Source organism: Gossypium arboreum, chromosome 1 (assembly GCF_025698485.1).
Source record: "Gossypium arboreum isolate Shixiya-1 chromosome 1, ASM2569848v2, whole genome shotgun sequence".
Classification (NCBI taxonomy): domain Eukaryota; kingdom Viridiplantae; phylum Streptophyta; class Magnoliopsida; order Malvales; family Malvaceae; genus Gossypium; species Gossypium arboreum.
Genome location: NC_069070.1, coordinates 118,642,765 through 118,670,560, shown reverse-complemented (window position 1 = coordinate 118,670,560; position 27,796 = coordinate 118,642,765). Strand labels below are relative to the sequence as shown.

The 27,796-nt window shown below is 29.5% G+C and overlaps 2 protein-coding genes across 2 annotated transcripts; both read right to left on the bottom strand.

Annotated features, from left to right (window-relative positions):
- Positions 1 to 15,624: 15,624 nt before the first annotated feature.
- Positions 15,625 to 23,413, bottom strand: LOC108481181 (uncharacterized). The gene is made up of 7 exons (XM_017784342.2): positions 22,142 to 23,413; positions 20,383 to 21,381; positions 19,503 to 20,069; positions 18,752 to 19,291; positions 17,446 to 17,512; positions 17,036 to 17,220; positions 15,625 to 16,062 (listed from the first exon to the last, which is right to left on the bottom strand). Exons 1-7 carry the CDS (start codon positions 23,411 to 23,413, stop codon positions 15,625 to 15,627), a joined length of 4,068 nt encoding a protein of 1,355 aa, XP_017639831.2.
- Positions 23,414 to 26,181: 2,768 nt separating this feature from the next.
- Positions 26,182 to 27,585, bottom strand: LOC108481180 (disease resistance protein At4g27190-like). The gene has a single exon (XM_017784340.1). The coding sequence runs from the start codon at positions 27,583 to 27,585 to the stop codon at positions 26,182 to 26,184; it is 1,404 nt and encodes a 467-aa protein (XP_017639829.1).
- Between the last annotated feature and the right edge of the window lie 211 nt (positions 27,586 to 27,796).

Genomic DNA, 27,796 nt, shown 5'->3' with positions numbered 1-27,796 from the left:
AAATTATTATTATTTTCGTAGTTAACAAAGAACCCAAGACATCGGCGCACAAAGGAAAGGAGAAAGCTATCGAGGATTAAAACGAGAAATTCACGGTTTGTATTACTATAATTCAAATTACTTTTTATTAAATGTTTTATATCAATTCTATATTTAATAAGTGAATTATAAGGTAAGTATTGATATTTGAGTTGAATGAGAATTGAATTGAATGGTGAATGTGTATGTATAATTGAATTGTAAATTGATTTTAATGTGAAAATTTTAATTGAAAAGTAATCTTGGAATGGAAATGAAAGTGAATTGAGAATTGAAATACCCTATTAACTAGTCGGGCTAAGTCGGATATAATTGGCATGCCATAGGATCTGGAAATGTACGGAATTTGCGGCTTTCTTGATCGGCACTTTATGTGTCGTATTTCGTGCACCTCGTGTGTCGTATCGGGCACCTCGTGTGTCGCTTTTAGGCACTTTATGTGTCGATAACGATCAGTACTATGTATCGTTTTAGGCACAATGTGCCGTCTGGTGTGTTTGGGTTGGAATCGTGTATCCGTTAAAGTCCGAAATGTTAATAGGGTGAATAATTGAAATGAGAAGTTCAAATGAATTTGATCGATTGTACTAGTGAATATGAAAGAAATTAAAATTGTGGACTGAAAATTTAGATTGGAAATGAAATGCATGGATTTAAAATGATTGTGGTGATTAAAACCGGTAAATGTGATTTGTAACTAAAATTGAATAATAGCTAAAGATTGTTTATTTATTGTTATTTAATGATAATTTAAAAAATATATATATTTCCTAATACTCGAACAAGTCCCGTTTCATTCCACTTTAATACTTGTGTTGGGCTTCGAAAGTCCATTATAGGGACATAATTCTTCAATTATATTATGAATGTTATAATAATTGTAAAATATCCATAAGTTGTCTGATATATACGGTAATGCCTCGTAGCCCTGTTCCGGCGACGGTTTGGGGTTAGGGGGTGTTACATCCCTTAAAAAATTTTCTGGAGATAAAATTATCAATTTAATGGATAATAGTCATGGATAATATCCTCCAATATCTATTCTAAAATAAAGCCTTATCAACTAAGAAAAATCAACAACTTAATTACTAAAAATAGCTTAAAGGATAAGGATAAGAATAGTCTTATTGGATAAGGCAAGTAGGTTTCCAATATTCTTCAATTAGTTAAATTTGATCATTATTTTTAATGAGAGTTAAAACATGTTTTGGGAATCATTTGCTTATAGAGAAACCAATCATGGAGGTCAAAGTAAAAAATGCCAACATCCAACTTGAGTTGTTTAAGACTCATGTCTAGACTATTGTCTAAAGATTTATCTAAACATGTGTTTAAACATGAGAGTGAACAAGTCATTTAACACATTTGTTTGAACATGAGTTGAAACATTAGCAATGGGATAGCTAAAGTCCCAACAATCTCTCCTTTAGCTTTTGACAAAATATAAGCAAATGATCAAAACTCCCCCTATCACCATGCCATATAAACATATGAGATACCAAAAACAAATCAGCATAAGTTACTCATAATAAATGTTATCCAATACATCAGAGCAAACTAGCAACAACAAGTAAACCATCAACTTATTATCTCCTCCTTTTTGTTAAAAGGCCAAAAGGCTCCTTATATCTATTATGTTCTAGCCTCTATTTGAATAGGTCTTTGAATAGCCATGTTTGCTTCAGTTCAATCTCTTCTTCAAAAATTGTATTAATGAATATCAAACTAGCCTTTAAATGAATTTTTATTTGTAAATGTGTAAAACTCTTTAATTTTACATAGGTGTAAATAGGTCCCTCCCCTTAAAAGTGGAATAAAACAACAAATTTAACATTTCTTATAATTTCTTATGCATGCATATAAACAAAGACTTCATCTATATTAACAATTACAACTCCTAAAATTTCAACTATTTATTTAGATAAAACAAATCATGAAACAAATAAATTGATCTTTATCTTTGAATGAACTTTTTACAAATAAAAGAAAATGTTTGAACTTACGAGTTAGAACTATTAAATTCCTCCGCTTGTTTCTCATAAATTTTCTATGTTCCATCAAACCTTTCGTGCTTAAAAAAGCATTAAGAGATTGAAAATTCGTAATACTATAAAGGGTAAATTACAGCCAACGTCATTGGTCACTCAACTTCAAAAAGTTTCAAAATAATCATTAAACTATTTAAAAAGTTGTATATAAGGAATTGAATTATTCGAAAGTTTTTATTTAAGTCACTGGGTTGTTAATATTTTTTTCTAAAGTTTGGCTAGCGAGCTCCAAATGATAATTCAAATATCAGTATAGTTGATTAGTACCCATCGACAAGTAGAAAAACATACATTAGATCCAAGTCGATTTGACAATCAATGTTAGAGATTAGATAAGAAAGTTGTTTGGATTTTGGTTCACATAATTGTGATATTCAAAGATGTTTTATGAAAAAAAGAACTAAAGTAGAAGAGAAGAAGAATGAGAGCTTTTGATTGGTGTAGGGGTGCGAATAGGGAAGGCCATACAACAGTGATTTTAACAGCCCAATAACATAAATGAAAATTTTTGTATAATTTACTGACTATTTTGTAACTTTTGGAAGTTAGTCTAGTTTAATGATTATAAATTTTTAACTATTATAATACTTTCTAATTGAAAAGGTGAGGTCGAAAATCAAATACCCATTTCTCTTCATGAATTTCATTTCCCTCTACACAAAAAGTTTAGCTGACCAATAGCCAACTTTATATCTTTACACAAAAGTTGATCATAAAGTCATGAACCACTACTTTTACTAAGCCACAAAGAAAACAAAAATAAAAGAGAAACGATTAATCCTTGTTTTGTAACACTAATGTAGAAATTTTTAAAAAGAAAATTATAATTAATGTACTATTTTTCAATTTGATTAAATAATATTATATTAAATATAAATATTTTAAAAATAATATTTAAATATTTAAACCCAAATTCATTTTTTAACCATCTTTAATCGATCTTTAATATTAAAAAATGTTGAAAAGCTATGTGCTTCTATTAACTTTTATAAATAAAAAATATAATTATTTAATATAAAAAGATAAAAATTCTGATAGCACTGACTATGGATTTTGTCCCCTAAACAAATATGCATGGTGATAGCAGCGGCAGCATAATGGGAACTTTATGCCTCATGTGTCTCTTTTTATTTTCTATTCAACATCTTTATGCATTTTTGGCTGTCACGTGAGCAAAGCCACTTTTTTAATTAATCAATTAATTAGGTCTTTTTTTGGGATTTTCCTTTGACTAGTAAAATATAAATAGGGTTTTGGTTGCCTTTGAGGAAAAGCTTTTGTGAATTTCAGTAATTTACACTTTAGTCACCACCTAAGCACTAACTTTGTTAAAATGGCTGAGATTCCAATAACATTAACCCACTTAACAAATTAAAGAGGGAAAAACAAAAGATGCTTTGTTTTTTCTCTTTCTTCTAGTGGATTCTGCAGCAAACACGAGACCCACGTATCCCTCAGGTAGCGGCTACTTTGCAATGTTGGAAGATGATATATGAATCGAATATTTATTTAAAATTTGAAAATTATTATATGAATATTATTTTTATTTTTTTATTCAATAAGTAAAATATATTAATAAATTAAATTAATTTTCAAAATTTTTTTATATTATGCACGTTTATTCTATGATCCATGTCCGAGTTCATGATTGTCTCTCCCAGTAATGTTTTAAAATTGTAATAGTTTCAATACAATCAACTAATGTAATTTGAATAATTAACTTAATAATTGAATCGAATAACTAACTAACTACTAACCAACTATAAGGGAATCCACACATTCGAACCTAGGACATTAAAGTTCTCAGAGTCTAATCTTACATTGAGCCAATGCTTCACTGGCCTTAATATTGTAAGTTAGAAGTTTAGAATTCTTGTATTATATGATATATGGCTAAGGTTCAACACTAGGATAAGCCCAAGTGAAAAATTATTACTCTCTCCATCCTATTAAATTTGTCATATATGTTGAACTTTGATATCTCTTTCTTTAAAGTATATTATGTATAAAAATTTGAAAAAATATATTATAAAAAAATTCAATGAAGTAGTTTTTGAATATATATCTTACAAAGTTTAATTAATTAAAATATTTAAAATAATTGAGGTCAAAATTTAAAAAGTTTGACCTTAAAAACTTCTCTCAGAAACCTTTAGGTCTCTTTTGTCCACAGACACTTGGCCCTCCTTACATCTGCACTTTTTTTTTTTTCCTTTTCCCTTTTCCTTTCCTTTTCCTTTTCCTTTTCGTTTTCCCTTTCGCTTCTCTCTTTTACTTTCTTGGAAACATAAGGAATTCCTCGTTCCTGCACAATCGACCAATAGGCAAGCTAGGCTATCTACTTTGTTGGCTACCTCCTGACAATGGTGATTTTCGACCTTATTGTGATAGGGGTGATTACTAACAAATAGTAATAACAATCATTCGTCCTTGATGAATGACCCGTGGCCATATTTATTTTCCATAATCCATACAATGGCAGTAGATGATATTTTTACTCTTTATCCAAGCTATGAATTCCACTATTGTAAGTGAAGTCATTCCATACATAAGTCACATACCCAACACACCAACTTTTAGTTTCGAGGTCAATGGAACACAAGTTTTCGATATAGCAAAGTATATGAGTTAGGTACACATGGTCAATCACTTACTTAATATTGAGGTAAGTCATGTCGTAAACATCACAAGTGAATAAATCCATAAACGAATCCAAGATAAGTTCAACCTGGGTCTTGTTCAATATACTATCAATTCATACAATCACACCTATGTTTCTATTTTTTGGGAGTCATCCCCTTCGATAACCAAGACAAGATATCTCCTCCAATGAACTTAACATATGACATAATAGTCCCTTGAATCAAATGCCCATTTTGATTCCTCAGACTATGGACGGTTTAGATTACCTACTAATATAATGTGTCATCCCACATCATAATACATCCATATGATACAATACAACTTAATATTAGTTAAACTTTAGGTAATTGATGAGATAATATTTCCTTATTATTTTTCTTTTCATTAAAAAATCATTTAGGACAAACATATATAGGAAAATAATAATGTTAAATATGGAATTTTATTTAACTAATCTATTCAAAAATAATGATGTTAAAAATTAACTTTTAGAGTTAGGACTAATTGACAGATTTTGTAAATGTTGAGTGTTAAATTTATTGAATTTTTTAGAATTAGAACTAAAATGACAAATTTTGTAAACATGAGAGCTAATTTTGTTGATTTTTTTATATTTTGGATCAAATTGATATAATGTGTAAATATTAGAGGGCTAATTTTGCTACTAGACCAATAAAAAGCTCACATAAGCTCAAAGTGACTAAAATATTTAATTTTGAAAAAGTTAGTGATTAAATCGAAAAAATAATTGTTGGGTGACCAAAATAGAATGAAAGGCATAATTGGGTGACCATTTTATAGTTTATCCATAAAAAATATTTTTCAGCATATTCACATCATCATTTAATAGAAAAAAATAAAATTACACGTTTTGAAATGTATAATGGTTAATTTATTTATTTTTCAGTAAAATAGACCGAATACAATCCATCATGAAATATAAATATTTTCATGATACTTTTACATATGAAATCCATTTTAAATTAATACTAACCCTAAAAAAACATATTTTATAAATATTTTTTCTCAAAACACAAAATAGTAAGAATCGTCTCAGTTCTAAAATGGATAATACCTTATAATAGACATGATTTGTGTTGCAACATTGCAAGTGACACATTGAATGTTACAACACTTCGAGTGATGCAAGCGTTTTGTAGATTGAAATTTTGTACTCGTAATTATATTTTTATGGGATTTAGCTGCAATAAATATAGGGATTCTATATGTCTGTATGGAAAGTAGATAATTATAAGTTCTAAGATTGTGGGATTCTAATCTTTTCTCATTAAGGATAAAGATTTAATTGATATATTAAGGTGATAATTTTAGGGATTGTCTATTATCAACTCTGCCTTGAAATCCTGTCGATAAAACTTTGGCAAGTTGACTGCCTCATCATGCACTGTTTTAAAAAGGAAGGTATGTTTGGTGGATGCGAGAATTATAAGGGTTTAACGAATTATGAGAATTGATGATCAGTGTTTTATCGGATATATTTCTAGAAAGAGTAATTTTATTGCTGACAGCTTAATTAAGTTGAACTTAGAGTGGAAATCAGAACTATAAGTTTATGACGACACCCTAATAAAATTTTAGAAGTGCTAAATAATAAGCAAGACAGTGGTACTTTTGATCTTTCTAATTTAATGTAATTTCCTTAATTTGTTTTTTTTTAAATATATCAACTTTGGGCATCAAATTCATTTGTTAAAGGAATTCATTGATGCATTTTGAGATTTGTTGATTGTAACTTCTGGAACAAAGACATCTAAAGACAAAGGAATCTTGCTAAGCATCCATAAAAGCCTATGACAACGAGGGTAGAATAATTTTAGGTAAGAACAAAGTCAGAAAATTATTTTAAGAAAATCAAAAGTGAATTATAATTTTTTGGATTTTTAAAAGTCTAATTGATAAATTTATTTGGGGTGAAGACTACATCCTACCCTAAATTTTAAAATAATAAATATTAATTAATTACGAAAATAGTTTAGTAGAAAAAAATATAAAAATAGTCCGTTTACTATATTACTTGTTAGTGTTATCGATCAATTGGCGACACCACTCTCTTTTTTCCTTAATCATGACCCAATCATTAGTGTTTAAATTTTTTTAGTTTATCTAAATTTAAATATTTTCAATTTATTTCTTAGCATATTTGAATTTAGATAAACTTGAGGAAATCTTTTAGGGATATATTTGGGTAATTAAATTAAGAATTTTATATAGTTTTCTAATTTTATTGTTTTTAAAAATTAAAAAATGAGAAAGGTTTATTTTGTTATTCTTATATTTTTAAGAGTTATTTAAATTTAATTTTAAAAGAGAATAAACCTAACATGCAAATAGACTAAAAGTTAAAAACCATTTAATTTGGCAATCTTTTTTCAGCCACTCTAAAAAGGGTAATTGATTCATCAAGTCTCTAAACGTTTTATATAATCACACTTTAAGCGGTATCACTAATTTTTTAAACATTGATGATTGAGTTATGATTAGTGAGAAAAAGGGGGTACTGCTGCCAGTTGGTCAAACGGCATCGACAGATACTATGACAAATAAGTCATTTTCATATATATATTTTTCAAATTATTTTCGAAATTAATTAATATTTTAAATTATTTATATAAAAACTTAATTAAGTTAATTAAATGAAACTTACATAGATAAGTATTTATTATTGAACTACATAAACAATTTATTTACGCATTTATTTCAGAATATTATTAGAAGATTTATAACCTTATAAATAACACAGCTAGTACAGAGACTGTTAAAACATTTTGAGCATCTAGAAGGACCAGAACCAAACACAAGTTTCCAAGATATGAAATAATGAAAATTCAAGTAGATGGGAGCAATGTGTAGGTTATCCTATATGCAGATGCTATCAATAATTTGAAAATTCAATAAAAAAATAAATTGAATCAATACATTAATGATGACCTCTATCTTTTGAAAAAGAATAAAAATTAGTGAATAGGAAAAAAAGTTAAGAAAGATACTTTTTGGTTGTGAACCACAATAATAGTTTATCGAATCATTTTATTGAGAAAGTAAAAAAGAGGTGTCAAGCGACAAAGGAACCCGAAAGGGACCCCTACACATTATAAAGGGACTTGATTGAACATATATATTATATATATAAAATATGGTTTGATTTTAAAGAGAAAATTTTCATGCACGTAGCACTCTTATATCGGCTTTTTGGGATTCCCTTTGCCTACTCTAGATTTTGTATCTTTTGCCATATTTTAATGTTATTCGATGATGTCATATATCTAATTAAGTGTTTCAAAAATTATTTCATAAACATTATTGTATTTTTATTTCATAATTTTAGATTTACGAGAGATTTTGTACCTTTTGTTCTATAGGAGGTTTATTTTCACTCATAACCCAAATTTTTAAATTGAAAAAAATGTTTAAGTGCATTTAAATTTACGTTTTTTCATTTATGTTATAGCAATGATGCTAATTAAGGTCAATTTTATGTAAAATTTGAAATTAAATTCAAAAATAATAATTTATATGATATTTACAAGAATTTTTTTCTTACAATTAGTTTGATATTTCAATTATTTCTATGGATATAATAATTGGTATTTTATTTTTTCTCTTTCAAATTAATAAAATAATAAAATTAAACTTTGACACTTCAAAATTTATAATTTAATTTTATCCCTAAAATAATTTCTTAATTTTGCCATTAAAAAGTTTTGAAGTCCCAGAAATAAATTTATTAGATATACAAAATACATGTAATTATAATAATATTAAAAAATCTTAAATTAAAATTGAAATTTAGCTATGCAAAAACTATAAAAGATGATGGTATTTAGTAAATTTCTAAATCTCAGTATGCACAATCCCTTTTATCCTATTACTGAGTTGAAACTTTTGTACCAAAAACTAATAAATTTTACATGATTACGAAAGAAACATATAGAATAATCCTATAAACATGCTTTGTGTGTGTATATATATAAATAATATATAATATTCTAATTCTCATTATTAACCTTATTAATGTTTTTTTTTCTAAGCCACAAACAAAGGATAGAAATGAAGGAAAAAGGTAACTTTTATCTTGGTGACACAACACCTTACGAGATTCCTCTAAGATGCCTATATTCCATTTCATCTTAGTGAAAAATGGAAACTAATTAATTAGAGAATGGATGATATAATCTTTAACCCTTTAATTTGACAATTAGGTTTACTTGTACTTTTTTTCTTCACTTGATACTTGAATTAGACACCTAGGTCGATTTTTGATCCCTGAATTTGAAAAATATAAAAGTTTGATGATGTAACGCTTTGAGATAGTGCCACATCATCACTTAAAAATTACAAATTTATATAATTTTTCAGATGTTGATGTGATACAATCTCAGAATGTAATGTTTGGCGTTTTAATAACTATATTGATGGTTTAACATGTCAGATTACTATTCTCGATTCAACCAGTTTGATCGATTCGACCTCCGGACCAACAATAATTAAATATTAATAAAAATCTAAAATATTAAAAATTTATTAAATCGGTTCAACCTATTGAATTCTTGATTTTTGTCCCGATTTTCAATCTTTGCCAATTTCAAGTAGTTTCTAAGTTAATCGATTCAACCCCTTTGTTTGGAGTTTGGACCATTATATTTATTAGTTTTCAGTCCGATCGATTCGGTTTTGTTCCAGTACATTGGTCACATCATCAAATCTTGATAGAATCGAACAACAGCCAAAATTAATCTCGATGTCAAGTTCAAAGACCAAAATAGACTGAAAAATAGTATAGATACCAAAGTGAATTTAGTTACCAAATTCAAAACCGAAAATTATATTACCCCATTAAAGAATGATGGCATAAAATTGGGACCATTTTCTTCATCCATCTCGTTGATTATGACATCAAAATTTCAATCACTAGGGAATATAAAATAAATCCATAATATATCAACATTAAGTTCCAAGGAATTTCAATCTTCCCTCATTTTTTATTACGACAATTGGGGAATATGGCTTTTAGAGAGAACAATTGCATTTTGGTTTTTTTATATTTAATAGTTTAGCTTTTATAAGTATGAAAGTAGAAGGAAAAAAAAACCAAGTGAAGATTTATTTGCAAACTTTACTTTTGAGTAATGGGTGAAGATGGCCACCTTCACTAGGTGGTCCTTTAGAATTGAAGTTATAACTTAAAAAGAAAATACAAGTGAAGGAAAAAGTTATTTTTTATTGCGTTTGACTTGCTTGTAAAATATGAATAGTTTAAACAAATTAATAAATATAAATAAAAGGCGTAATGCAAAATTTAGTTTTCAATATTTATATTTTTGTCAATTTGATCCTTAATTCTTTGAGTTAAATTTGATATTCAATCTTTTAAAAGACTCAAATTTGATCACTAACATTTTAAAAAGAATAACTATTTTTAACTGAAATATTAAAATACACATTAAATTTTTAAACATGACAACCTACATAAAAATTTGTGTGTACTAAAAGTAGCTACAGCTTAATTAAATCTTTTGGTATGAAAGCTTTCACAAGGAATTCGTCTCTATCATGTGATATGTATATATATTCTTTTAATTTGAAAGCGCATCCCTAACAGATCAAAATTTGACCCTTATTAAAACCTTTTTTTTTTCTTAAATTAAAATTGATATTTTAACGCCAATCCTGGAAATGGGCAGCGCCGTCGGGCCTGTTTCGGTTCTTTACAGGATGGCTTGCGCATGATGCCTTTCCGTCACTTGTTAAGGATAATTGGTTGACTAATGGTATGTTTAGGGAACCAATTGGGCGATTTACTCAGGCTGCGAGGAAATGGAATAGAAACGTCTATGGGCATATTACATAGAGGAAAGAGAAGTTGATGCGGCGAATTGCTTGGATACAAACGGCGTTGGAGTTCCAGAAATTGGAACGACTCACTCATCTTGAATGAGGCTTACGGGGGGAACTATAGATTACCTTAGATCAAGAGGAACTATTGTGGCATAACAAATCTAGATGTAATTGGATTGTTGGTGGGGACAGGAACATGAAATATTTCCATAGTCGTGCTTCCTCGAGACGCTGACATAATCAAATTAAAGCCCTTAAGCTGTCGAATGGTGATTGGTGCTTTGATGAGGAATAGTTATAGGGGTTAGTAGTTTCCTTCTTCCAATAGTTATATACGGTGGACAACCCATGCATGGGATAATAACTGGTTCGGGGTTTCTTTCCGTTCCTAGATAGTGGTGAGCTTGGTCGGCTACAAGCAAGGTTGACAATGGAAGGAAGTCAAGGCTGCATTCTTTGAAATGGCTTTTCTCAAAGCACCGGGTATTGGTAGGCTGCATCTGTTTTTGTCATGATACATGCGGTTTTCAACAGAGGGAACGTAGATGAATTCTTTAATAAAACAATGCTAGTGTTGATACTGAAAGTGGAGCATCTGAGCAGCAGCGAAGCCAGAACAAATTTGTAGGGGTTAAATGAAATTTTAAATTTTTATAGTCTATGTTTTTATAATTTTTAAAAGATTAAATTAAATTTTTATAATTCTAGAGGGCTAAAATATAATTTTACTTTTATTAATTTAAAATTTTTTAAAAAATTAAAGGATTAAATAAAAAATTTATATTTTAGGGAGACCAGACCCCTGTCACCCCCTAAATCCGCCCCTGATCTTGAGGTTCTATCTCAATTTCGTCTGATAAGCTAGTATACCGTGCCTTATAAAATTCTCACCAAGGTAATAGTCAATCGATTAAAGCCTATGATGTCGAAAAAATTGGGCCTAATCAAACGAGCTTTGTTGCTAATCGATGCATTGCAGATAACATTATTATTGCATAGGAGATTATTTACTTTATGCATGATCGAAAAGGAAAGAAAGGTTGGATGGTCATTAAGGTGGATTTGTAACAGACATACGACTGTGTTTGTTGGAATTATATAGAAGATTCCTCGGTGTGGATGTTGGAATGTTGGCTAAGCTTATCTGCTTAATTATGCATTATGTCATCACTTCATCTATGCAGGTGATATAGAATGGCACATTATACATGCATGACTTGTATATTTTGATGGAAGTAAATGTCTAAATTCGAATAGATAAGGAATTGAAAGTTGATGCATTGAATATATAATTTTTGCAATATGTAGTATCATTTACAATTGTGGAATTCATAACCCAACTAATGGGTAAATGATATTCTCTCATTGGAATTACATGATAGATGAAAAGCTAACGTGATCACGATTTGTTTGTTTTTGTGATAAATGACTTTATTTATATTTGACAGTAATTGAATTTTCATGAAAGATTAATTATTACCATGTGATAAAATAACATCATATTGAGAGATTAAAGATATTCTATGAAGGTAACACATTTATGAAAAATCATTGGACGAAGATTTATTAAGTAGCTTTTGTAATGATATGTAATTAGAGAAAACTCAGTACAGTGGAATGGCTTCGTGACTAAATAAGTTTATAATTAATAGGTAACAAGTTAGAACTTAATTATAAATTATTTAAGCTCTAATTATATATGTCCAATTAGTACCTCTCCTAACTTGTTCAAACTTGAAATAAATTGGACGAGAATCAAATAAAAAATGAATGGAAATGATGAAATTAGAGAATTTGGCTGAATTCACAAATGAATGTATTTTCTCACCAAGTATAGAAATGACTTGAGAATTAATTTAATTTTTTAAAATTATTAATTAATTAATTATAATTAAATAATTAAAGTTCAAAAGTGAAATTAAATTAGTTAGTCGTTGTGAATCTGTTGAAAATTACATTCATTTATAGTAAAGTTGTTATAACAAAATTAGAATTGAGTTAATAAAATTATTTAATTGAGAAATTAATTTAGTTAATTAATATTTATTTTGAAAAATAGAAAACAAATATTAGATTAAATTAAATTATAAAGTACTGAATTAAAAGTACAATAAACACATATAATTGGATTTGATACATGAGAGACCCAAAATCCCTTGTAATATATGAAACGGACGACAATCCTAATATTATTAACCAGGGTGCGGTGCTCACCCCTACTATACTTAGAGAGTAGGAGTGTGTTTTCTATTAAGATAATATTATTTGTTTAAGCCTTATTCAACTAGTATTCTCCCATTTTTCCATATAAATAGATGACATTAATTGACCTAAAAAACACACTTTATCATTACTCTGCTAAAAAATAGTGATAATTTATTTACTTAGAATAAATTTTATTTTTTGGGAATTATGATCGTTACCTATTTTTATTATGAGAAATATTTTCCTACTAAAAGTAATAATATTGTTTCTTGTTTTGTGTTTGGTTCATTTTACATTAGCCTACACTCGACGCAATTTAGGGGCACTAGAGTAGTGAAAAAGGCCATTCGATTGAAAGTCGGAATTGACTCGAAGCAAACTCACATAAAGTATAAGTACTTTTGGTAAAAAAAATTATTACTATAAATATCACAATCCGATCTGCTATAACTGTAAACCGTTTTCTTAACATACAGCCACAAACTCGTTTTTTTCTACTCTCAAAATTTTGGCCCAATCTTCTTCGATTTCCACTTTGCACTGTTAGATAACACCCTCCCCATTCCCCTCTCTGTCCCTCAAAAGAGAGCTAAAAGGAAACAACTTGATTTTGAGATGATGAAAAGGAAAGTAAAATTATCAACAAAGTTCATCATTCTTTGGACAGAAAATTTATTCATTTCAACCCAAAAAGAAGGGAAAAAAATTTGTTGATGATGAAAAATGAAGCAAAATGATAGTAAGTGCTCCTCTATGTCTACCCCAATTGCTAGTACCTCTATTCATTGCAAGTAACTTTATTCTACAAGGAAATCTCCTTACACCTCGAAGTTTTCCTTTAATACCTTTATTTTTTACTTACAATCCATTTGATAGGAAAAAGTTGAAATGTAAAGGTGGAATTACATTATAGCATTGGGTTGAAACCCAAGAATCTTATCTCATCCCTAATTATTGAATGCATACATGCGCATGCATAAAATGGTAGGCAAAACCTACCTATACCTTTGTTTTAGTTCTCTTTTGTTTATTTCGCAATTCTTTTGAATAAGGAAAAGGAGAAACTGACCGAAAGAAGGAAGTGAAAAAAAAAAAACAAACTTGTTTGATATGTTTTTAACATAAGGGACACATAATCCGAAGTTAAGGTGAAATTTTAAAAGGAGAATTTTTTTTTTCTTTTTACAAATTAAAAACCCATTAGATGAATAGGAATTTTTTATTTCACATATTTAAAATTTTAAAAGAAATTTTAAACTATTTTTGGTACATAAATATTATAATTAGGAGGAATAAAACAAGGGTTTAATCATTGCTCCTTTATGCCTTTAGTATTTTTGTATAGACTAAAACATGCTAAGTCTTTATATTCTTTTTTACCTTTGAAATTTAATCTTCCTATTTTTATTTTATGAAGTTTAGTTTTATTTTTTAGTTTAAAAATATCAATCTAATTGTTAACATCATTAAAAATTCTTTTAAATTTAGATTTATAACAATAATTTTTGCTACATGGTCACCAAGTGAGTATTTTTAATTTAATATCTCATACCAATGAATTTGATATGAGAATTTTAAGTGCATTAACAATTGGATTTAAATTTTAAATTCTAAAAATATATGAACATAATTATTTTAAAAATTAAATTCTAAATTTATGAAGAATACGAGAATAAATTTTAAAATTTTAATATATAATTATAACTTAAAAATTAAAATGAGACTAAATTTCAAGTGAATAAAAAGAAATTGATAAGAAAATGAGAAATGAATTTGGAGGATAAATAGAGACAATGTTGAGGTGGAAAATTGATTGAAGTGAAGAAACAATATCCGGAAATCCATGTCCCCATACCAAATATGTTTAGATGATGGAATCTGCAATAATAAACTACATTGAAAAAAAGTGAATGAAAGGCACCCCATTTGCTGAATAGATTCTATACCAATCCCATCCCATCCCCTCTTTCTATTTCTCATGTCTGCATGTCTCTCTCCTTTCAATGCTACGTTGAAAATACGGGGTGAGGTGAAAACCCTCATCCTTTTTACTTCTAATTCCTGTTGAATTCCTAGATTTAGGCATAATGATTATTATAGAGTTACAACTTTATAAAAAAATTATGTTAATTGTTAATTTATTTATTTTTGTTTTATTTAGCTCTTAAATTTATATTTTTTTTTGTCAAATCACATTAAAATATGAAAAAGTTAATGTTCGTGACATACATGTAGATTGCCATATGGATGACATGTCACCATTTGATTAAATTTTTAAATTTTAAATATTTAAAATATTTTTTAATTTTAAAAATTAATTAAATAAAATAAAAAACTAAAGTACCCTCAAATAATATAACTTATTTTGATTACTGGAAGATATTTTCATAATTTTCCTAATCGAGTTGGTGTCCAGTTGACTCATGACACCAACTTAGTCAAAGACTTAAATAATAGTATAGATATACAAATAATAAAGATGTATTGACTTAAATGGAGCCCTTTTGTCAGACCTCTATTTGGCATGGGTTCGAGCTGTGTTACCCTCATCTCCTACCTCTAATTTTTTTGCTCGATAAAAACACATTTTAAGCATTTGCAAACAATGTTATAATATGCAAAATGCAACAATCCCCCACCAAAAGTGTCCCTCTACCAAGTACAAATCACCAAAATTTCATTTCGATAACATCATAATTCCATACCACTATACCCTCAAACCCCCCCCGTTATTACGCCCTTTAAAAGCACTTATTCAAGCAATCGAAACATAAGCCCCATATAACCAAAGATCCTTTAGTCACTAATAGTTAACCAATTCGTCAGAAGAAACTCAGCTACATCGCTCATGATATATTAACCACCATGCCTTAAACATTCTAGGCCTTTTTGTTCCAGCTAATGCCAAAGCAAAGGCTAAATCATTTTTGTGCTTCTCAGCCTTCGAGAAGGAAACATTACCTACTCTATCCATTCTGTTTTTGATATCCTTGAAGATAGATTGCAGTATGAATGGTCTCAGCCTTTTGTTCTCAATCCAACTAAACATCTCATTTGATCCAATCTCAATTACTAGAGAGCCTTTACCTTTCAAGCCCATTACTAAATACACATCCAAAGCAATGATGATAACTCCAACCTCGGCTGCAATGGAGTCCTTTGCAGCAATTGGACCCAAAAATAATGCCCTTGCCACCCCATCCACATCTCTTAGCACCCCTCCACACCCGGCTTCGTACTCGTTAGGCACTCCACTTACATTAAATTTTACCTAACCATATCTTGGAGGACACCAGAACAGGCCACTCATCCCAAATTTTACTAATTTAATTAGTACGGGTACAAATTCCATCATATGCATATTTTTATTTATTTTTTAAATGAAAAGATTAAAATACCCTCAAATAATATGACTTATATTAATTACAGATGAACATTTCTGTATTTTTTCCAATCGAGTTGATGCCTAGTTGATTCGTGGCACTAACTCTATCAAGAGCTTAAATAAAGTATAGATATAATTTTAATTCTTTTCATAAATGGTAGAGATAGGCGTTGTCCATAGATTGATCAACAATAAAATTTGAAGTACATTTTTTTTAAATCAAATCTCTATAACAATTCTTATATCAAATTTTAGTAAAATTAATTTTATTCCTAAATAAAATATAAATAATAAGTTTCACATAAGATATTATTTAAATAAAATGTTTAAGCCATATTTTATTAAATGAGTTAATCTTTAAAAATGAAATTATTTAAATATTAATATTAAATTATTTTATATATTAAATGGAATTATGTATATTATAAAAATATACAATCAATTTTCTTACTAATACGTATTCATTATAATTATGATAAATAATAAAAGTTTTGATATATAGCTATATATATTTTAGAAAGGAAATACTTCATTAATAACTCAAAAAATATATAAGGAAGGACTGAAAAGAGAAAAGGACAACTAAAATCCCAAGTCAATACATTTATTCCATACACCTAATTCTAATTCCTATCTCTTTAATTGATCCATTATATGAAATATTCATAAGCAGGACAGAAAAAAGACAACTTAGTTCACAATAATTGACATTACATGAGTTATCTTTTTAGTGCTTTTAAGAGTCTAAATGAAGTAGAAAGACTGAAAATTAGACTAAAGTTGGAGATAATCTTTGAACCAGCTTTCCAAATTTAGAGACATCATCGTTTCGACTGTGCCCAAATTAAGGCCTCCTGACTGCGTATAATTCAGCAAATTTTGGGGCCATCATTGGATTAACATGACCCTTTGCATCACGGGCTATAGCAGACCAGCCTGCAGCATTCTCCTCAATACATAACGTGGCATTAATATTGCACTTCACCCATCCCACGGGCAACTTTGACCAACATGAACCAGCAACACCAGAAACTGCTCCAGGCTCTTGAATTTTATAAAAAATTCGTCAAACATCATTCCAATCTTACATAAAAGAGACAGAAAAAGCAAGGATATGAGCGGTTGAAGCATTTTTTGATTGCCATGCAAAAAGGTTCCTCTGGAACCAAAGACTCCACATAATACCAACGAGTTATTTTTAGTGAAATATTATAATGAATCAAAATTGATATTGTGTGAAAATAAATTAAAGATAATGCACATACATACCATCTGATTGCATCTGCAACCAATCTTGTGTCATATCAAATCCTGTCGAGAATCGGGGTTCAGTGAGCTACGGTTGGGGGATCTAAGATAAAGATGATACTGCCAAAGCTAAATTGCATTGCTCCAATATTTATAGAACTTTGCTTTCATCTTTGCTGCCAATGAACTATGAAAAGTATTTGGGATCTTGCACAATTCAATCAACAGTATGTAAACATGACAGATTTCAGGAAAATATACATTTGCAATAGAACTTTTGTTACTAGAGAAGACATTAATGGTTTCAATAAATAGCTTGAAATAGCCAGTAATGGAACTTGCCCATTCCCACTCTTCACCACTTGAAGCAAGGTCTGAAATTCAGACCAAGCTCTTGTTTAAAACTTAAGCGAACTATGTAGCATTGTTGTAAACATGTTTGCTCCGTAAAGATGGAGCACCTACTCACCATGTACTGACCCTAATTCTCTTTGATTGAAGGCAAATTAGCAACACCATCATTACGTTAGAGATGACGCAGTCCCCTAAATTGTAGGGTTGGAATAGTGTGTAATCCCTCAATGTAGAATCTTGCCCATTACAATGAAAAAAAATAGACATATAGCTGAACAAATCAGTACTTGGTAAATAAACTATGCCTGGGACGTGCCAAATATTACTGTCAAGACTTTAGCTTTTAAATACTCATTTATTTCTGTCAAACAAAATCAACAAATTAATTTATTCATTGCAACAAAGATCAACCAATGGGTAAATTGTCCAACATTATGTTTTAAAATGCTTTTCAAGGTAGCAAATGCATCAAACTCTGTACAAAAAATAAAGAACGAGTAGATTATTCCATAAAAGAAGCGACTCGATCGATCAGACTTTGAAAAACATAATCAATAAATAAGTAATAATTAGAACTAAGAAGAAAAATAAAAAGAACAAAAAACCAAGGCAAGAAGAAAGGTAAATGGTCATGCCATATTTACCTAGTTAATTAACTAGTGTTGACTGTTGGTACAATCGACGTGATTTAGGCTCAAGAATGATTTCTGCAACATTTTTCACTTAAAGGGTGAAATTTCTTCATCTTCTTCTTTATACTGAGGTAGAAAGGTAGGTCTTCTCCTTTTCCAGAATATAGCTTCTCGTGAAGGACTGGTATCATTTGGCTGAGATGCCTTCATTTCATAACAAATTAAATTTCGTTGAGAATAAAATAAAAATAAAATGAAAATTACTCAATTTCATATATATTAGAATTTAGAAACAATAGTGGAAAACTCAAGTAAAAGAGTAGTGTTGGGAGGATATATACCTCATCAGTTTTAGCATGCACAATCAACGTTAAATAATCTGCACTGAAACTTGTGATCAGCTTGGGACATTGACTAATATCAAGCAAATCCAAACATGGGAATTCCAGATGATAACCCACAGGGCTGAAGCTCTCGAGCTTTGACAAATAGTTAAGTACTATTTGCTTTAACCGAGGGAATACCATTTTCATCTCCAACTGAGGACCTTGTGCTGATGATGAAGATGCCAAAATGTCATCACTTCCAATTATTTCCTTCAAGTTCTCACATGACTGTATCTTTAGAAAGCTTAATTGTGATAAATTTTGAATGAACATCACTGGAAAGATGTATGTCAAATTATTACAGTTGTGAATAGTTAGTTCTCTAAGATTGGTTGCAACCTCTCGCAACCTAACCACATTAAAAAGATCCAATTGTTCAGAAGTCCCTAAAGTTATATTTTTGAAATCTGATGATTTTTGCCCCAACTGAGTGTTTACCATATTGCATGACTTGACATCTTCACCGTCTATATCTTCCATAGCAAAGGTCAACTCCTGCACAAAAGCACAGGAAAGTGTTATTATTATAAGTTCTTTCGATATCAACCAAGTATTGCACTCTCATATTTGGTTTTCTTTTTAACTTTTAATTACACGAATCGATGTAAAAGCTATTAACAAATTGTGCATAAGAGACTTTCCACTTCTTTTTTTTAATAAAAAGAAACAAAGGAACTATGAAAAAAAGAAGTGATAGCGAAAGAACCTTTACAGAAACACACTTCTTAACTTCTTTATGAAAGGTATAGTTTGTAAACGCTGAACATTTTTGGATATATAAAACTTCCGAAGTCGGTGCTTCCAAAAAATTGTTTCCCCTAACAATACTCCTCAACTTTCTCAATTCAACAAGTTGTACTTTTTGTAGATGAGAAAAACCTCCAACTGAAGCATGTGGGAAGACATATTCTAAACTTGGGCATCTTTTAATCTCCACAAATTTCAAGTTTGGCAAGTAACGTGCTTTTGATTCTCTTCCATCATTAACTCGAAATATCTTTGAAAAATTTTCACAATGAAAAACTCTCAAAATTTTGAGATTTTGCAAGAAACACTTGGGAGGTTGGTCATTGCATTTGAATTCCATCATTGCTTGTGATGTATCAACCAAGCATTCACCGCTCCTCCAGTTCTTAATAGTAAGGGAAATTAATCCGTGTAGATGTTCTAAATCTACAAGATCAGGGACGAGATTTTTGTGATCCTCAATATCTATGAGAATAAGATCTTTTGTGTTGCATAGCAATTCCTTGAATGCGAATAACCCAATCTCCTAATCGAAATTAATCACATAAATAAAAAACAAATCATTAATTAATAAGATCACAAGGAAAAAATTAATGAAAAATAAATTAAATATTAGATTAATATAATAAGATATTGGTATCATAAAAAATATAATAACAGATTGACATAACAATTACCACCAGGATATATGATAATTATACACAACAAATATAACGATTACCATTTTTAACTTTAAGCTCAACTTTAAGGGTTGGGAGGGGCGTGGTATAAAAAGGTTTAATAATTAAGAAAATCAAATTAAAAATCCAGAAAAGGAAAAAGGAGTAAGAAAAGTGTACCTTTAACGTTAACTGCAGCTCATTGTTGGCTTGTTGAATGGGAAGGTTCGTTACTTTAGAACAATCATTAGCTTTCAATCTTTTCAAAGATGGTGCTTTGACAATATAGTTTTGTGGGACAAAACTAGTCAAGTTTCGTAAGGAAATAAGTTTTAGATCTTGTAGACTTGGAAGGAGCAGGCTACCATGGTGTTGAACTCCATCTTTTTCATTTGGCATGCCGAATACTTGCTTTAATTCATGACAATCACAAACCGAAAGAGATGCAAGAGCAGGAAGACCTTGAGCCAAAGTGATTGGCACAACACATTCCAGTTTTGAACACCAATTGATGAAAAGAGTCTTCAATTTGGGCAAGCGGAGAGGAAGGGAAGAAGTCTTTGATTCTATTTCACCATCATTGAAAATAGTTACCAATTCGTGGCAGTCTTGTATCTTGAGTTGTTCTAAAAGCACTAGGCTTTGAATAAGGGAAGATGAAAACAGGGATTTCAATTTTCCGCAGCCATCTATGTTTACAACCTTAAGACTTTGGAGGGTGAAAGAGTGGGGTGAGCCTTTGAATATCCATCTCAATTCTGGTAATTCGTAGAGAATCAAAGATTGTAAATTTGAAAGTGGGTGCTCTTGATTTTCTTCTCTGTTATGAAGGAGCTCATCCACCACTTGGAACTTGGAACATTCTCTAACTTCCAGATGTTTCAAGTTTTTGAGGAAACCTTGTGCAGGCTGACCCTTGCATAAGGCTTCTAATCGAAGCATGTCTGCTATAAATAATGTCTCCAAATGAGTGAATGCTGAAGTTGGCCCATTCTTTGTTGCAGTAGTGGTGGTATCAACCAAGCATTCAAGATACAAGCAATCCCGAAGTTGAAGTGAAGTTACTCCATTTAGTCCATCTTCATTAGCTTCTGGAACCAGATTATGATCCTTAATTGCTTTTACTTTAAGCTGTTTTGAAGTTTTGAACCATTCCTTGAATGCTGATAATCGAACAGCCTAATTGTAATTCACATATATCATTCATAATTAAAACACATTTTTTTTATATATCAATTAGCAATCAATAATTTACATGCGAACATAAATAATTTAATTAGCAATCAATAATCAAGGGCGCTAAATACCATTAATGCAGAATTAAACTAAGGGCAAACAACTCAAAGGTTAGTACTAATGTACATTTAATGAAAACGTCAAAAATGATGTAATTTTCACCCTTAAAAATTAAAATCTAAAGTAATCAAACTCATAAATGTTAATGAAAATGTTCCATCTACATGGTTTCATTGATTAACTTAATTCTATAGAAAATGGAAATTAATATTAAAATTACATTAGTTTTTATTAAGTAAGAAACTAGAAAATAATTCATTTGTTTATTAAGAAAAATACATTTGTTGATTACAAATAAACCTATAATTGTGCACCTGGATATGATTAACTCTGCTTTTAGCGAAAGCTAAAAGAATGAACTTGAAAAAAACTGAGATTGATTGCACTTTATTACTAAAAGAAAAGTCAGTAAAACTATAAAAAAATGAAAAATAATATATATTAACAACGTTGTTGATGTCCTAAATTTTTTTATAAAAAACTATTGATATTTTGAAACACCAATAATTATTATTTTTATATTATTTACTTCCACACACATGGCAGTGCCAGTTCTAGTATGATTAAAATATCTTTTGCTGTAAAATCATAAATAAATAAAATTCAGTAATGTAATTAGAAAGGGAGAAAAAGAACAATGCACCTCAATGGAAACTTTCTCAGCTTCTAAATGAACAACCGAATCAGTTAATTGAGGGCATCCTGACACTGAAAAGGACAATAACGATATCAAGCACTGCTGGTGTTGGAGCATATTGCCTTTGGCAACTCTGAACACTTGTTTTAGTTGAGGGCAATCCCTTATCGTAAGAGTCAATCCCTGAAGCCCTTGTGGTGCCAGCGACGTTGGAAAAATATACTCCAAACCATCACAATTAGATATTCTGAGCATGGTTAACTTTGGGAAGCACAAAGATGTATGAGAATTGATGGTCGATGAAATTTCTTCCAGTTCTGCCACTATTTGCGTCAATTCATCACAGAAGCTTATGTCAAGTTTTTCTAAGAGTATGAGACTTTGACCAAGAGAAAGTGAAAAGAGTGATTTCAAACGTGAGCACCGTTCTATAGTCAATTCAACTAAGCTTTCAAGTCTTACATGTTGGGTTGGCAATTCCCATATGCAACTCAAATATGGCAACCCTTTAAGATGTAAAATCTTTAAATTTGAAAGGAACGGAGCTTCATTCTCTTCCACCTCCTCCATTTGAAATACCACTTTTATAGTGTTGCAGCGTTCAATTCTCACTTGTTTTAGGCTTCGTAAGATCATTGGTACCGGCACCTTTTGTTGTGTTCTATTAGTTAAGCATTTTACATACTCATCTTTGATATCTGACACTTGAAGACACTCTAAATTCCCAAGTAATTGGGAAACTTCATTGTAAGGAAACACTTGCTCAATTTTCAAGGATCTTGCTCCGTCTAACATCAAGCTTAAAATGCCCCTTTCACGACTTAAGCATATTTTGTATTTTTCCAATTTAGGAAATTCAAAGTCTGGTGGAAAATGTAGAAAAGATATCCCAAGAGATAGACTGGTTAATCTGGTTAAAAAATTTATCTCGAGAAAGGTATCACTACTTATCTCAATTCCTAATTCTGGTAGATACAACTCCTCTAGCTGAGACAACCTTCGAATGACATTAGAGGGAAAGCTCAAGGAAAATATACATTTGGTTAGATCCAATATCTTTAGATTTTCCAACCTCCCTAATTCATTTGTCAAATTCTCAGATCTCCAACCATGCAAACTTAGAATCTCAAGTGTCTTAAGGTTTCCAAGGAACGAAAAGTCCTTAAAATTCTCCAAATGCAGAGCACGAAGTTTTGGCAAGAACGTAAGAGCATACAAGGAAATAATCCTCTCAGAATCATATGCAACTGTAAGATTTAAAACCTTTAGTTCTCTCATAGCTAGAAAACATGTACCTTGTATATCGCAGTTCTTAAGCAATAGGATCTCTAGCTTTGAATGCATCAATTTACCAGGAAATTTTTTTTCTTCATTGTCCAATAATGAGATTGCTTTACTAGATTCAGAGTTTTTATTTAGTAACTCTAATCTAGATTTGATCATAAAATCACTTTTTTCTTCTGATGCAATCCATAAAGCAACATCACGAACTATGTCATGTAATTTAACGTACCTAATCAAGCCAAAATAAAAGAGAATATAGTGAATAATATTTTTTATAATACAATTTTGGAAGATTAAAATGTAAAAGGTTCTAGAAAAAGGATCAATAGGAAGAAAATTTTTAATAAAACAAAAAGTGGAGGAAACTATCAAATTTAACTATAGTATACATCTTAATCAAATTTTACATTATATAAATTAGACTTAATATAATATTTGGTACTTGACATTTTTTTAATACTTTTTTTGTAATTTATTACATACATCTTTTTTGCCCAATTTGGTATTTAAACTTTACAATTTTTAATTTGGTACCTAGGCATTTTTTTGGTCCAGTTTAGCATGTAAACATGACACTTTTTTTCTAATATGGTATCTACGCTTTTTTTTAGGTTCAATTTGGCACCCTAACTTGTTAAATGATATACAAATTACCCTTAAGCTGCAAAAATATTGTTAGAGGAAATTTGTGTTAAAAGTTATGCATTGAGTTATACTTAATAAATTAATATTGAACAAGAAAACAAGAGTTCTAAAACCTTAAAATAAAATAAATTCATTATTTTAAATTAATAAAAAAAGTTAAACTAAAAGTAAATGAAGATTTAAAATATAAAAATAATTACGATGTCATTTGTCACATGTCAACCATACATTGATTGTTTTTGCTACCTGATAAAAAAACATTATTAGTATATTGAAGTACTTTGTATAATACTTGACAACTTCAGGTACTAAATCAGACAAAAAAGAAAGATTAAGTACCAAATTAGGAAAAAGAATAAAGTATCAAATTAGACCCCAAAAAAGATTAAGTACCAAATTCAGAAAAAGTGCTAAGTTTAGGTGTATAGTTAGGGGGAAAACATGTCGAGTTTAAGTACCAAATTGGAAAAAAAATTTCAAGTACCAAAATAAAGGCTATAAATTATTAAATCACAAAAAAAAACTGCTTTTTAGTTTCAATGTTTACAAGTAAGATTTACTGAATGTAAAGTTTAAATAAACCTGTGGGTTTATGTTTTATTTATTATTAAAATATTTCGAATATTTTTATCTGTTAATATTTTAATGGGTAATTAATAGTAGTATAAGAGCAATTTTTCTTGTTATACTTCCATATAATCTTCAAAATGAAAGTATAACAATTGAATGACATCTTTGGGATCAAACATGACCAATAAATTTATAAAAAATTCTCTCACTCCTCCACCAATAATCATTTATTAAAATAAATTTATAATACATTTTTAAAATAAAATATTTTCATTCACTCACATAGAAGTGACAAAATTCAATATTTATAAACAAACAATATTTTTCAAGTTCAAGAGATGAAGAGTCCAAAATTGCTCGTGTTTGGCTAAGTTTGTGAACTTAGCAAGAGTAGTCTATCCATGTATATATCATTCCTGCTTTTAGGTTGTGTTTATCTTACAATAACTTCCAAAAAAATGGATCGACCTTTTGAAAAAATAATTTTTTACTATTTAAATAAATTTGCATAAAATATTTTTTATTTGAATTTTTTAAAAAAATCAATTTTAAAACTTGTTTTATTAATATTTGATCCATTATCAATGATTAATTGTCGACATGACTATCATATCAATTTAATTGTCAATATTTTTATTAAATTCAATGCAATAAAGTATTTTTAAAATTTTATTTATATTAAAATATGTTGAAATAATATTTAAATAAGCATTAATATTTTATGTAATTAGAAAAAATTTTAAATTATTTTATTTTATTTATTCCTTTTAAATTTGATATTTTATGAATAAATTAGATTATCCAAATTTTTTAAAATTATTACTTAAAGTATTTGATATACATTTCATTAATATATTCTACATAAAATTTGATTAATTTATAATTATTTATATTTAAAATTAATAAACTTATTAATATATTATATGACATTTATGAAGTATGCAAAATTTACTAATAATTTCATTTAATAGAATTTTAATATCTAAAACACATAAGTTCAAACTTGAATGTTTAATAATATTTGTCAATATGTTCTTAAAAGTAAAAATTTTATTATAATTTATATTAATAGCTTTTCTAAGATTTTAATAACTTTCTTTTAACAAATTTTATGATAAAATTAAAAGTTTAGAGGATGTAATTTTAGGTTAATGAACTATATTTTAATTTTATTTTATTAACATACTCCAATAGAGGACTTTTATTAATTTGAAATTAAAATAAATTAATGAGAATTTAATATTAAGGTGAATTCTACTTTCAAATATTAATTTTAGTGTAACTTGAAATAATAAAATTACTTATTTAGATAATATAATTTGAAGTTTCACACATGATATATGAGTATATGAAGTTTAAACTTAAAATTTAAAATATATATTATTTATAAACAAACCAATTGAGAGTCTAAAGATGCTTTTGTTTGGCTGAGCTGGTGGACTTCTAAAGACAATTCTACTCCTAAATCTACAACAATTTCAACTAATCAAAAGGAATAAGCTCTAGAGTTTAAGGACCATACCTTCCACCATCTCCATCTCCATCTTTTAATAGCAAGGAAGAATGAGGTAATCAATGGCTCCCAAAACTTGAATCCTCACTTCTTCAATTGAATCGGCCTTGCCAAATAACTCCAAACACCAAGCATATCGCACCAAATCTTCCACATTAATTGAATGATCCTCTGGATATAAAGCACACAATAAGAAGCATTTCTGGTTCGTCTCTTTCTTCAAATGCTCGTAACTCATCTTAATACACAAGTAGGCATTTTTTTCTTCTTCTCCAATGTTACCAATTTCCACTAACCTACTGCTTTCAAGTTTCTTGCGGGCCACTTCCCATCCTTTACGGGTCTTTGTACTTTCTAGAGCCGTTGCTAGCGTTACAATCGCTACCGGTAGACCCTTGCATTCTTTTGCAACTTTCTGAGCCTCCTCAAGAATATCCCTTGAAACTCTTTCATTAAGATTAGCTTTCATTCTGAATAGTGTCCATGCTTCATCATCATCCAAAACATCAACTGGAACAAAAACTTGGCATTCCATAGATTCGCATACTTTCAAGAGACGTGTTGTCAAAATGATTTTACATCCCTTCCCATTTTCATTTAGCGGAATGCCTATGTCTTTCAAGTGGACCTTATTCCACATATCATCAAGGATTATGAGGACCTTTTCTTCATTTTCCAATCGAAGCCATAATTCTCCTGCTATCCCTTCTTTAGTTTTCTTCTCGAACTTTAAGTCCAAGAAATCTGCTATTTTATCTTGAATATTTTCAATGATTGATTTTTGGGACACAACAACTTCAATAACTTTACGAAAACATCCCAACTCTTTGGTTTTTTTACCGACTTCTTTGACTAAGGTGGTTTTGCCCACCCCTCCCATCCCCCACACTCCGATCATGTTAACTTCATCGTCCTTTAATGCTTCCATGATCTTGTTGAATGCAGCAGTTGAAGATTTGGAAGCCAAAATATCTTTAGATGTGAAGAATTGTAAGCCAGGAAGCTCCGCACGATGGCCGATTCGTTCAAAGTGAGAGTCTTCTACAAGTTTACTGATATACACTGTCTTCTTCTCTATCTCCTTGCCTAACTGATATCGCCAGCACCAATTAGGACACAAACGGAAGCATCTCTTATTTTCTTCAACTCTACTGTCCAAATTCTGTACATCTTTCAAGGCATTGTCCACATTTGTCAGCCATTCATCTACATAGTCCTCAATCACTTGAGTTTGAATCTGCAATTTTGCCTCCTTAACGTCTTCTTCAACCCGAGTTTGTTCTCTATTCAGATTTTTTTGCTGTTGGTGGAGGTCTTCAATTAACTTATGAAAACGAAATAAGTAGCGAAGACGACGTTCTATTGGCTTCACCAAATAGTCAACCATCAGTGTTCCTACGGCATTAGAAGCAGCACCCGAGAAGAACTCTCCCGCCATTGTCGTTAATCTGAATTGAAATAACAAATCTGATAAGCTTAAGCAAAATGGTAGAAAATATACACTTTGACGTGAACCACAAAAAGAAATGAAAGATATATTATATGCAATGTTTTAAAAAAGAACTCTCCTTGCTTCACACAAAATGCTCCATCTTTAAATCTGAAACCAGAACAATTGAATCTGTCGACCAAAATTTCAACTAATGAAA

Bases quoted from the DNA above. Each gene is read 5' to 3' on its own strand.
- LOC108481180 (XM_017784340.1), bottom strand. From the start codon at position 27,585: ATGGCGGGAGAGTTCTTCTCGGGTGCTGCTTCTAATGCCGTAGGAACA.
- LOC108481181 (XM_017784342.2), bottom strand. From the start codon at position 23,413: ATGAGAGAACTAAAGGTTTTAAATCTTACAGTTGCATATGATTCTGAG. The intron at 21,382-22,141 runs GTGCATTGTTCT...AATTACAATTAG, and splicing joins CTGAGAAAGTTTCCATTGAG to GCTGTTCGATTATCAGCATT. The intron at 17,221-17,445 runs GTATGTATGTGC...ATAAAATTCAAG, and splicing joins GTTGCAGATGCAATCAGATG to AGCCTGGAGCAGTTTCTGGT.